The sequence below is a fragment of the Rhea pennata genome, chromosome 2 (genome assembly GCF_028389875.1).
Source record: "Rhea pennata isolate bPtePen1 chromosome 2, bPtePen1.pri, whole genome shotgun sequence".
Taxonomy (NCBI): domain Eukaryota; kingdom Metazoa; phylum Chordata; class Aves; order Rheiformes; family Rheidae; genus Rhea; species Rhea pennata.
Window position 1 is genome coordinate 112,578,595 of NC_084664.1, and position 13,734 is coordinate 112,592,328.

The 13,734-nt window shown below is 37.1% G+C and overlaps 1 protein-coding gene across 6 annotated transcripts in view; it reads left to right on the forward strand.

The window, feature by feature from the left end:
* Positions 1-13,734, forward strand: part of MYOM1 (myomesin 1) — an 84,163-nt gene that overhangs the window by 65,505 nt on the left and 4,924 nt on the right. For 4 of the 6 annotated variants that reach the window (XM_062570179.1, XM_062570180.1, XM_062570182.1 and 1 more), the window contains 7 exons: positions 372-410; positions 496-601; positions 2,317-2,480; positions 3,693-3,729; positions 4,037-4,059; positions 5,445-5,500; positions 10,904-11,119. In XM_062570179.1, coding sequence (XP_062426163.1) covers positions 372-410; positions 496-601; positions 2,317-2,480; positions 3,693-3,729; positions 4,037-4,059; positions 5,445-5,500; positions 10,904-11,119 — 641 coding nt within the window. Of the gene's footprint in view, positions 1-371; positions 411-495; positions 602-2,316; positions 2,481-3,692; positions 3,730-4,036; positions 4,060-5,444; positions 5,501-10,903; positions 11,885-13,734 lie in introns of those variants that run through there. The other 2 variants (XM_062570183.1, XM_062570184.1) reach the window with 1 other exon arrangement.

Below are 13,734 nucleotides of genomic sequence, written 5' to 3' on the forward strand. Positions count from 1 at the left end.
TGTACTCATTATATTTTCAGAATATACTACTTGTTCTTCCAAAGCAGTGAGGAAAAATTCATATCCATTATAATGTATTTGGAGGGGTTAACGTTCCAACTGAATATTGTAATTTACAGGGGAAAAAAAAGAGAGAATGTAGCTAAGTTGCTGCAGCAGTAGTTCATCAAGGCTATGACTAAATAAAGTCAGGAAATCATGGAGTAACAGGCTATATTTCTGCACCACTTAGAATGCTAATATGGTCTTCAAGGTAACTCTGATTTCTCTTTGAAACCTGCTGGAGAGAATATTTCAGAGCTATTTTGTGCTTTTGCTGACTGTTTGAGCTGCAGGCACAGACTCTTAGTCTATGGATTTTATTTCCACAGCTTTTGCGGATCTGATGAATGAAGTATGCAGAAGGATTGGTAAGCATTTAATTCCCTTTTCAGATGAATGACTCATTGTGACACTCCATGAATGGCTGCATAAAAACATATGCTCTTCTTTCAGCTTTATCTGCAACAGACCTGAAAATCCAGAGCACAGCTGAGGGTATTAGACTGTACTCCTTTGTTAATTATTATGTGGAAGATCTGAGAGTAGGCTGGATGCACAAGTAAGTATGCAAGGGCTTTGCAAAAGTCTGAGTATTTTTGGCTTTTATAAATCAAACAAAACCTGGATATGTAAGAGATATTGGGCCCAGTTTTCCTTTCATCTTCTCTCGTATAAGTCCTGTTAATGTCAGTGAATCACACCAGTGTGAAACTGGTACAAGACATAGGTCTTGGTGGTGCAGGGCCACCATGCTATCTCCATCATGAGAGTGACAGTCCCATGCCATACGATGTTGTCAGGGCCATGTTGCTTCAGAGCTCTTCCCACACTCCAGATAAGGGCTGCATCTTTCCCTGAATCAGTTTGGAGGAGCAAAACAAGTGAAAACTGTGGAACTGACAGCTTTGTGAACTTTGTGAACTTCAAAAAAAGGCCACTATTACTGGTTCAGATATCTAGCCTGGAGGTCTGCTTGTCCAGAAGCTGTAATTCACAGGAACCGGGACAAAATGGTTTAAGAGACAAAGCAAGCTCCAACATATGCCTGAGGCAATAAAATCCAGACAACTCCTTCTGTGAGAGCTCACAACCTAACCATGACAGACAGAAGAACTGAGATTTTTTTACAAGAATTTGAATTCCCAGCTCCCCTTAAAATTAATGGGGGTTGCATATCCAGATCACACAGCTTTGAATTTTCAGCCAGGGTAAACAGCTTGCACTGGAAAACCAGGAGATGTAAATTGCTTAGATCACTTTAAATTCATTATTAATATTATTGCTGTTTCACTTCCTGTGGACATGGTAGTAGTTAGTCTTTAGAATGGAATCTGAATTACTGCTCTTTCAACAAAACTACATGCAAGAATATGTTCTTGTATTCTGGCTATAATTATATGAGGTAATGCTAATTAGCAAAACTGAGAGAGAAGTGAAAGCAGTTCAAGGTTTTCCTGCTGCTTGGCATCCATTTTGATCTGGTATTGCTAGGAGTCCTAGGCATTTCAAAACTGGAGGTGAATATGAAATAGTCTGGATTTTTTTTTCTCTCTTCCTTTTCTGTTTCTTCCTTTCTTTCTCTTTCTTTTTTTCTGTTTCATTTTTAGAAACTAATTTTATCTTGGAGCACATTGAATTAATCTAGCAAAACTGTTCTTTGACCCTCAACTATATTTGAAGTTATCAGTTTAAGGATAAATTATTTGCCAAATATCTTTCCCCTCATCCAGGACAATTAATTGCTTAGGTAGGAAGCTGGAAAACTGGTATTTTTTTTGTGGAGAAATATCTTCTTCCACATATCTTCTTCTAAGTATGTTTACCTGTAAAGGCCAAAGCATGGCAGAGCATCAGAAGACATTTTAATTGGGTAAACACTATTAGTAGCGAAAGTAGTTTTGTTGTCGGTACAGCCATATATACATAGTCTTGTTTTCCCTGGGCAGAAATAAACCTATGATAGAAAAAACGTGAACACTTGAAGATGCATAGGTTACCCTTCAGACATCTAGGTCTTAAATTTATATAACTCTTTTATGACTCAGAGAATGGACTAAGATGTATCACCTTTCTGCAAACTTTGAGGAGAGCTAGAACTTGAAAGGAAAATTCTGTCCTATAAATTCTGCACCTTTGGTCTTTAGCAAGAATTTGCCTTCGAAAATTTCAAAATATGGTGGCATACCATAGCAGATGTACTCAGTGAGTCAACATGAGCAAATCCTATTTGTACTCCCATAAAATGAAAGGATAACATTGTTTTGTATTTTTCAGTGATGCCCAGATTAGATTTACAGATAGGGTTAAGACTGGTATCACTGGGGAACAGATCTGGTTGCAGATCAATGAGCCAACTCCACAAGACAAAGGCAAATATACAATGGAACTCTTTGATGGTAAAACAGGACACAAAAAGACAGTGGATCTTTCTGGACAAGGTAGGCATTCAGTCTGTTAATATCATCTATATATGAATATTCCATTGTAGCAGGGTCTTGCTACAGACCTGTTACCTGTTGGGTTGTAGGGTCCTTATGTGTACTTGCAGCTCAGCAGCCTGGCAGTGTTAGTGGAGGAAGAGTATAAATATTTTGCCCCACTATCTGCTCTCAGGTCATAAATTACAAACCAGGTTTTCCTGTTCCAAGTAGGAGCTTGCACTTTGCCTTAGCGCTGCCCAGTGAGATGCCAGCTCAGTTTCTGGGATATCTTACAAAAACGCTTGTGCTTCTGGCATTGATTGGCAATTTTAAATACAAGCTGTAGCATTGAATGACCTCTATATCTCACCCTTTCAAGTAATATTTGGAGGAGGAAGTGAGGAACAAGTTTGTTCTGTTATTTTCCCCCCACTGTACTTCTTTGATGGATACAATAAGGCTCCGTATTCTTCAAAGATGTCAAGGCTGGTCCCTTTCATCAACATAATGAAGCAATGTTAGGGGAACAGCTAAAATTTTGTGGACTGATTTTTGGAAGCTTTTCCTCTGAGAGAGCTCTCAGATCCTAGGGAATAGATGAACTGCTTCTGAACTGCTGACTTTCCATCCACAGCAGTTGCCATCTCTAAAGCTTCACATTATGCCTGCAAGCTCTGTGTAAAGGGATAGCTTTATAATCAGCTCTGTACTGCTCCTTCTGTACTCTTTCCCCAATTTCTGAGAAAAGATAGTCCTTCTTCCCCTTTGAAGGGGAGAAGTTGGCAGCTTTGACAGAATTTATGAAAGACAGAACAGTTTGTAATACCAAACTGGTTTGTTTATGGCCAACAGTGATGCTTCAGAGCAGATGTGAAAAATATTTGGAAAAAATAAATCTCTTGTATCCTGTAATCTATATTAATGTGGTACATTGTGGTTTTTTTCCGACTTTTGTGAGGTAATTTCATCCTATCGTGTTAAAGCTTGACTTTCAGAAGAAAAAATGTATGGTTATATGTGCATATGTATATATAATAACTCTCATGTACAAGATTGCCTTTATTAGTTAAATCACTTAGCATTTTAAGGTTTATACCATATCAAAACAGGCACCAATACATTAATGTTTCTTTAATGTTTCTACATTTTAAGTCTGTCTACAATTTAAATTTAAACTTGTGATGACCTATCTATGAACTACCTTTAAAAACAAATTTTCTCTTTACAAAGCATTTGATGAAGCCTTTGCTGAATTCCAGAGATTAAAGTAAGTATTGTGCTGTGTAAAAACAGTAATGGCATCCATAAAATAAAAACTATATTTTTGTTTGTTTTGTGTTAGAGCTAAAAATATGCTGTGAAACAGATACTAATCCTACAGAAGCCTGTCAAAGTTCTGCATTTGAATTCTTTGGTATAATTCTTATATAACACCTTGGTAATAAAGGAAAAACAGTATTGTCAAATGCTGAGATTTTCTTTCATTGATTAAAAGCAGTTAAAAAGAAAAGATATTTTTCAATCACTCTAAGTAAACCTCTAATTAAACCTCTTTTTGTTTCTCTCAACTCCAGGCAAGCTGCAATTGCAGAAAAAAGTAAGTGGGCCTTCTTTAACAATAATTTCAATAAATTGTTTATAAAAGTTTTTCCCTATCCTGAAGGTTATATGTTGAGAGAGAGAGAGAGACCATGTATACATATGTGTATGCATGTGCACATCCTAATACTAATTTATTCTTACACCAAGGAAAAGCAAGGCGGGTAACCTTTCAGTGATGCTAATTATGGGCTACGTTGATTTTTCCAGTCTGAGCTCCTGTTCCCATTACTAGTTAGTCTTCTCTAAAAGTTATTATTATTGCTGAGATGTCTCTTGCATGTTCTCTGCACAAAAGCCACTTTATTTTGAAAGCCAGAGGAAATCACTCAGCTAGTTTTGAACTATCTAAGGTGATAAAAGGGTCTGCATCATATATAGAGACACTGTGGGTAAGAAAGCACTAGCTTTTGTATGGCTGAAAACCAGATCTTTGGATCTCTTTATACTTTTGCATTTAAAAGTGTCAGTTCCAACATAATACTTAAAACAAAAATTACCTATTAATTAATAAATAAGTCATTAGAAAATAGAATGAGATATTAAGTTGTATCTTCTTCCTATTTGCACAAAAATGCCTGGAAAATGTAACACCTCAAAAAATTCTGGACCATTCATACTGAGCTAGCATGTTACTTGATGTAATACAGGCATGTTTCTGGTTTCATCAGGGCATTTACTCCAGATCACATATTTTACAGAATGGGGTTTTAGCAGCTGTGATGAAGGGAGCGCTCTGTGTAGTCATTTCCATCCTCTCCCAAGCTCCAAGACTTAAAACTAACAAAATCCATATCCCAGAATGAGTGCATCAAAGGCTGCATGTACTCAGCTTAGTTTTATTTATGTAAGATTGCTATAGGACTTTGAAATTAAAGCTGCAGACCAGATTTTGATCTCATTTACAGCCAAGTACATCCAAACAAAGTGATGGAATTTTACTGCTGTCACCAAGTTTGGAATATGTCCTTGCATTTAGATCAAAGCCTAATCTCCACTGTTCATTTCTTTTCATAATCACAGAGTTTTTAGGTTGTGGCATGGAAAATTTAGGACATTAGATCCCCAAAATTCATTTTTTTTTTGTGCATTCAGAAGTAACACTGAATTCATTGGTGGTAAAATCTGCAGGACACAGCCATGTACTTTAATTTTCCTCAGTAAGTGATTGACAGCGAGCTATTAACATATCTTTTACTGTGAATTTAATGTTATTTTAAGTCCAAATAGTGTGCTAAGAATGATGAATAATTCTCTCCATGTGCATATACTAGAGATAAGTTGTACATAAATAAGATAAAAGGAAAGAACTAGAGGGGAAACAAAATCTGGGACAGAGTTGATTTTGAAACATTAAAGAAAATTATGGTCATGTGTTTTCAGATCGTGCACGGGTACTTGGAGGTTTGCCCGATGTTGTCACCATCCAGGAAGGCAAGGTACAGTAAATTAACTGAAGCTTTGCACAACAGCCAAACAACTTGAATGCCTTTTAATAATGGGAAAATATTCACCGTTTTTTTTAAGGTTCCATCTTTGAAATCTGGTACCTTATTTATTCATTTCCTGTCTTCTATATATAATTCAACAATCTTGGACAAATGGTTTTACGTTTTTAGAGAAGTTTTTTTTTCTTAAGCGATAGATAAAAGTGAGATGACAATGTGAGTTGAGACAAAAGCTCCTTATGTAACCACTTCTTTAAAAATTCATAGGCAGGTTTCACAGTTAGATTTTTGTGACAAGGTATCAGAGAAGGTTTCATTCCCTTTTTTACAAGATACTTAGGCATTCTGTAGCTTATGTAGTTAACTTTCTCAAGACATAGCAAGACATTCAGACCTGGAAAGGTTGGTTTTAAATGGTGCAAACCATGTAACCCATTCTAATTCAATTCTTTTCTAGACAAAAGGAGAAAGTGCTCTCTTTCATCAGGGTAAACAGGAAGGAAGTCAAAAGAACTCACTGGATTTTATTAGTTAGCAGAGTTTAGATGAAATATTATCATAAGGTACTATCAGATGAACGTGGCTACATTGGTGCTTGAGCACAGAACAGATGACCCAGGAAGTCTTTTCTAATCTGGTGATCATTTCCCAGCACTCTACTTCTACAAGTTTTTGCATAACAGTACTGACACCAAGAAGAGTCTGCGGTTCACTTCCCTTTGGTCAGCCACTAGCCAGTTCCTGTATAAAATGTGCGTGAATGTTGAAATAAGGCGTGTGAATAGAACCGAAAAACTGTAATGTGACAACTACAATAATGCAGCTTCCTTATACTTCAGGCTTTAGCTGACTGCAGGTCAGCTGGGTCAAAAGCTTTTGATTACAAGCTGAATGGAAGTTTTAAGAATCTAAAATCTTGGCCTGAATTGCCTTGCAATGCAAGATATAGCATTGCTGACAGGTAGTGGACTGCAGCAGTTCTGGGAAAATTAGGTATCTTGGCATTATAAAAAGAAACAACATTTGTTAAGACCTTTCATTAAGAGATTTAGCAGTTTATGGGAATACTGTAAAAATAGGAAGTTCTCATATACATATTGTAACTGATGAACTGTGGGTAGAAGACACAAAGAAATGGAACGAATTTGCAGATTTTCAGCTGAAACTGCTTTTGCTTGAAGACGAAATTCTCATACTGCTTTGGCAGAAAATAAAATCTGGGTCGTTGTTATCAGTTTTAAGCTTTCTGACAAAGGAGAGTTGAAATGAAGCCATACGGAGTATGAGCCTGCTAAATCAAAATGCGGAGAGTTTATGAAAAGAGAGATTGTGAAAACGAGCTGCAAAATTTTACCCAGACACACACTGCCCATGATAGCAAGAACACTTGTGATGTTTGAATAAGTTACTGAAAAACTCCCAGAACTCAACACAATTATCCTTGACCTTATGTTTCTGGATTCTGTAGCTGATCTTTTTGAGAAAGAGAATAGGACAGAGAGTGATCAGGGAAAACAGTGCCTGTCTGGGTGTTGTTGGCTTGTCTGTCTAATGTTTGCATATATGCTGGAGAGAGACAAATGCAGTCCTATATATCTGTTGTGTAATTCATCCAGATTGCACAATCATCAAGGTTTCCGAAAGAGTAAATGAGGTAGTAGAGGACTAGCAATTGCAAGCTTTGATTCTGAATCCAAGTGTGGCCATAGCTATAGAGCTATATAAACAGATTGGTATCTCTAGAATATCCCTTGAATTTCGAGTGTATGCATGCCTCAGATTTAAACTTAACACTGTGACTGTGATGCTATTTACTGGCTTTTTTGCATGTGAGCTGAAGCATATGTGTGAGAATACATGAACCAGTGTTATTCCAGTGCTAATCAAACAGTGTTCCAGATGGCCTAAGAGGCTTCCACTGATAGACATAAATGCTCTTTAGCATAGTGATATAATTAGAAAAGGCTAAGTGTCAGTTTATATTAGGGAGGAATTTGAACTGATAGCAGGTACTAGTAGAAGTTTTGTGCACAGCTGGCCAAATTAACCTAAGTGGCTGTTCTAACTGAGTAAGGCCTGTAACTGCGTAAAGAGATTTATTTTTAAAGGAGACTTAGGATTCTGACAGATAGGGACTTGCAAACCAAGATGCAACATATTACATCCTTCTGCTCACCAATTCTTCATTCTACTCTTCTGCTAGTGGTTGTTGCCCTCACAGCTAGTCTGGGGAAAAGGAGCTTTAGCTGCTTTACTTTACACACTGGCATCTTAGCCCAAATTGCCCATGAATGCGGCTTTGTGCTCATATGCAAGAGGAACAGCAATACCTGAAGTACAATGACACAGTCCCCTCTGACACCCATACTACTCTTGTGATAATCTGCAGTGAAAGGCAGAAGAGGTAGTGGGGGACAGAAAGGTCTGGACTTGTAGCAACAGGTTGCTCCAAGTGTACAAACATCAGTGCCACAAGACTGGACTTACTTGTGACTTTCTGTGTGGACCTCTGAAATCCTGGGATTCAAAGAAGTGGGAACTGCCTAGGGTTTCTGAGGTAGAACAGATGTGAGGTAGAACAGATACTTCCATTCACTTACCATAACATCTAGACAGATTTCCATTCCCCCCCCCCCTTTTTTTTTCCTGACAATCATCAGAGCCAGACAACTGCTAGAAAAGGGGAATTTTCTTGAAAGGCAAAATTGCCTCTTTCCACTCAGGAGGAACCGGACACAATAGTTCGTGCTTTTGCCTGGGATAAGGATTTCAGGAGGAATACAGCATTATAATCAGTGTTTTTTGTAAGTAATAAAGATACAAACACATCAGTGAACTGTCTCCTGTCCAAAGGACAAAAAATCTAAACCAGATGGGAGCAGTCACAACAGGCAATCACTTCTCCTTGGCTAAGGCTCCATGATCTTAGAATCGCCTTCCAGAAAATGCTAATATGAATAAAAATCTCACCATCTGCATAAGATACATCACTTCACATTACTAGCTAGAAAGTAAATAGTTAAGAATTGGGAACATCAAAAGAGGAGTAACGATGTCAAACAGGAGCTAGCAATGCAAGGTTAAGCAGAACACAGCTATTTCAAGGAAAGTTTTAGAAGCAAAAGGGGTTATCACTGCTCCTGTATCTCTTTGAATTAAGGAAAACTGACCAAGGTTTCAATGATGCCACTAATAGAGCTGCCTAAGTCATGGACATTAGCTCATTAAGACCTTTGAGTGGCAACTGGGACAACAGGTCAGTAGTGACCTGTTGCTTGTTAGAGAATCAGGACACAATAAAGAAATACTGAGTACTGGAAGGGACCCAGACATAATGTCTGGATGAAGCTGAGAGTATATTTGTATGGAGAGTGTTAAGGAGGAGGGGGAAATGCAAAACCTCTTGTGTTCCCCATGTTTTTTAAAAAGATGGATTGAGAAGACAATCAAAACCACATTCGCTCCAGTGGGCTATGAGATAAGGGCTTTAAAAGCCCCACACAGTCACCAACTGTAGCTGCTGCAGGAAATCAGATAGAGGCCGTTTCCAACAGGCACCAACCACCTCACACTCAGAACATGTCTTTGGTACGAAGATATATGTGTTGTTGATGAAGCAAAGATTTCCCCTACACTTTTGTTCTCATTTTGATCCTTATGAGATATAGGGTTGATTTTCTTGAGAGAGGTAGAAAAATGTTCTGTTTTTATAGAGATATCTGATTTCTATTTATATTTCCATAGCTTTACGGTGTATCTCTTCTGTCCCATATTCCACCATTACACTAACTGTTATGAAGTAGAGAAGTAGAGGGAAGGTAGCCTGTGAAATAGATTTCTTGCAGTTCATTTTTATTATGAGCGCATAGAGGGCTAACAATGTGAAGCCTTTTCAGTTGTCCATTTTTGACACATTTTTATCAAGATCCGTTAAGAAAATAGAAGAGCAACTTGATTCCAGTTCTTCATCTTAGTCCATTCCTCATGTAACACTGAAGAAGATTTTCTCTGTAGTAAAAATTTCTGTAGGTAAAAGTTTGAATCTGCTTTGAATCACATTTTAAGTCCAGACCAATCTACTATTTAATATTGAAGCATGACTGATTCCTTCCTAAAGAAAGGTCCATGAAAAGGTCTATATACCACTGAAGTAAACTTTTCCTGTGTGTGATTCTCTGTGTGATATTCACTTTTGCAAACTCTTTTAGGAACATTCCCATAGCATTGTGATGAGGGGATAACAGTTACAGTGAGGAAGGGAGTGTAAACAAGCCTCCAGCACTTTAAGTCTCTTGGGAGAGATAGCAGTTAAACAGGATTACAATATTATGATAGTCTAATGCCTTCAGACCCCATAGGCCTTTGTTTAGTAGGTCTGAGGTAACTCAACTTCATTCACAAGGGATTTTCTTCATTCCTAAAAGGACAGCATTTGCTCCAAATCTGACAGCCTTAATGTTGTGTCTGTATCCTAATTTGATTTTTGATGTAGTACTTTACTATTTAAGAACTGAGTTGATTATTGATGTTGAAGTCTACAGCATTCTATGAATTTAAATGTGTAAGTATCTCCCAAACATTAATTTCTTGGTTGACAATGACAAAGGAAAAAAATAAAGGAGTCCTGATCATTATGTGCACAGTAGACTTGCTAGCCTGCAGAAGCTATTCATCTGCAAGTGATCTCTCCAACGACTGACTTTCCGACAATGAGGAGGCTTCCTTCAGCCAGTTAAGAACTGATCCAGCACTTAGGAACCTTGCTAATCACAGAGAGAAATACTTGTATGGGCACCAAATAAACCCTAAAGCCTGTATCTATTTCAGATAAAAATATTTTTATAGGACCGTGTAAAACAACTCAAGTCTGTTGGAAGAGCTGTTGGGGCATAGGTTGGAGTGATCATAAATTAAACAAATTATTCTAGGGACACTTTGTTCTTAGTTATTATAAAAAGAGAGAGATAGAGAGAGGGAGAGGGAGAGAGAGGGAGTGCTATACTTCTGTGGCAAATGTGTTGTGAGCTTAACCTGAAAAATCCTTCTGGTGGATTTTCAAATTCTTATTTCAGATCTAACGTAAATGCAGATAATATCTAATTCAATATTAAACAATATGCATGTAGAAAGTCCTAATAATGATCGTGAGAGCAGGGAAGAGGTCCATAAAATATTTAAAGGTTTCAGTTGAGCTCTTGAATTAATTGAGTTCCTTCTTCCCTTGGGACAGGTAAGACTATGACAAAAATTATTGATTACTGTTGATGATGTGCACCCACTTACTAATAGGAGAAAGCTAAATGTGAATCTGTGTGGAACATTTGGAGAATTATGCATCAAAATATACAGTAAATATATAATCTTACATATAATGCTTTTGTACTTTTTCTATAGGCGCTTAATCTTTCTTGCACAGTGTGGGGAGATCCTACCCCAGAGGTCTCATGGCTGAAGAATGAAAAATCGTTTGTATCAGATGCTAATTGCATCCTGAAATTTGAATCTGGAAAAAATGTCAGCTTTACCATTTCTGCTGTGTCCACACTCGACTCTGGAAAATACAGCATTGTGGTGAAGAACAAGTACGGCACAGAGACCAGCGATGTCACTGTAAGTGTGTTCATACCTGAGGAAGAGGCAGAATCTGAGCAAGAGAAAAATAAAGAAGATAAGAAAAAGAAAGTGTGAATTTAAGACTAGGAAACGGAAGTGTGGGGGAGATTTTCGATGAGACATTGACATAATCTGTGTGTGTAAATTGCCTTCTGCTTTAGCAGGTAGCCTTGGATTTTTCCATTCACTTCACTTGTGTTTCTAGTACACTTATTTGTGCCTTTCCTAAACATTTATTAACTGCTAACTTCACAGAATCTAGTTGTGCCATCTTCAGTCAGGCCAAATGCATGCTGGCCATAAACTCAAGCCCACAATTTGACTCTTTTCCTGGAGTAAAATTAAAAATGTACAAATTAAAAGGGTGAAGAAGCATTTCAGCAGAGGCAACTAATGAAGTAGCTGGAAAGGTAAAGAATGATCAAGGCATTTTTGAGCAGCAGTTTGGAGTTGTTCCAACTTTGGTAAAGTAGAATAGATGGAATGTGTTAGAAAATTACATAATAGAGAAATTACTGCTGGTTTTTGTCTACACTAAGGGCCCTTTGTATTGCTGTGTTAACTTAGAGAGGCCTTAATATGGGTGTAATTTACATCCATAAATACTGTTTATTCTGCCCAATTGGGGTAAAAGTACTGTAATATAAGCAAAAATTAGAATCAGGAGGCCAGAATACTAACGTGTGAGTGTGTAAGCAAAAATGTATGAACTCTCTCTATGTTCACAAATAAATGGAATTCACTTCTTTCATTCTATCACAAGTTTGTTTCACTGTGTCTTATTTTACTAGTCACGGCTCTGGTAGTTCTCATGGTATTCTAGCTTAACCCTTTCACTACTGTAATTACTTCTAGCTTTACTTTAGACCTATGTTAATCTTCACTTTTTAGTTTTCACTGCAAATCCCACAGTGGCATTGCTCCACACATTTCTGTCCAGACCTTCACTACTTCATATCTCAAGTCAAAACGGTATTTTTGAAAATTCAAGCACAGGATTTATCTCATGGGATTCAGTGGGCCTGCTCATGAAATTTGATTTAAGGGTGTTAGATAAGTACTATGGTAGCCTGAGACTTCAGTTAGTTAATTGCATCAAAAACTAGCATTGGATATAACATTTTTCTTAAAGAACTCTTGAAGCTACAAAAAGAATCTTCACTGGAACCTAGAAAAAAACAGTGTTTTTTTTTCCAGACAAAAATGTTTCAGAATAAGTAGTCCAGATCTTTGATCTCTGATGTTTTCTTCTCACTTATATAGATAAAAACTCCATGTCAGCAGTTTTACAGCACCATCCTGTTGGATCTTAAGCACGTATCAACCCTATTGCTGTTTAAGAGAATCACATGCCAGGGAAACATTGATTTCTTTTCAGAACTGGTGTCGCTGCAGCACAGTTCTTCACATCAAAATCTGAAGAACTTATATCTATTCCATGTTTTATGTAAGCATGACCTGTGTGCACCTCCCACGTACCTTTACTTGTCATTTTTAACCATGTTAAAAATAAGCATTCTCAGGCATTCATCTTGCTGCAATATTGGCATTTCTGTGAGGATCACACGAGTAAGTGCTTGCACAGCAGGCTCTGTTAAATCCCTGCCATCTGAGACTTACTGTCAGCTGTAGTTAATGTGAAAGGCCTTGTGGATGCAGGAGAGAATCCTTAATCCCTACTCCATGCAAAATTAAGAGTTGATTTTTGCTGGTATTGTGTTTAAAATGAGGTCTGTGTCTTTTCCAAACAATTAGAGTACTGAAATACATGCACTATAAAACCAAAACCTAGCTGAGCCCAGGTTTCCTCCAAAAAATCCAGAAAGTAACCAATGCACCCATTTTCAGTTGAACAAAGGCCGGTGTGTGGTCAATTCAAAACCTCCTAAGAAATCAACTGAAATCTTGCTGAGCCTGAGTTTGCCTTTTTGTCTTGTTTGTGCTCAAAACACAAGTGTAATGTCCTGCATGCAAAGCCCTCAGAGATCAGGACCCTTAAGAAAGAACAAAAACCTCAGTGAAACAGAATCAGCAAGTTTTGCTTAGCTCAGGTAATGATATATTCAACATAGTTATCATTGCTGAAAGTGGTGATTTTTGCAGTGTTTGGATAAAGTTCTTTGATCAATTTCTATACAAGGCTAATGGTTATGATCTTAACCATTCAAAAACGTATTTTTGTAATAATTATAGAAAATGCTTTCAATTACAAAACTGATAATTGCCAGATTTAAATCAAATTTCTGACCTACCAAAACATTTTAGCATGTACGTAATTTCATGCGTGGATAGTACCACTGGTTTCAAAGGACACATTACATTTATCTGGTGTAAATCATATTTTTTTTTTACAGAATGGATTTCTCATCATGTGATTCTTAACATAAAATTATGTGAAACTAATGTATTTTCAGCATTTTACATAAACAGTATACATGCTAAATTTCCATGTGGTCTTATCTCCTAAAATATTTCAACCTCAAATACTAATCTTAACAAGATTGGTACGATTTTATAATTATGTAATTATAAAATTGTGTAATTATGTACATTAATCAATCATGGCTCAGTTATAAAAATATCTCAGACTTTATTTAGTCACAACAGCTGTG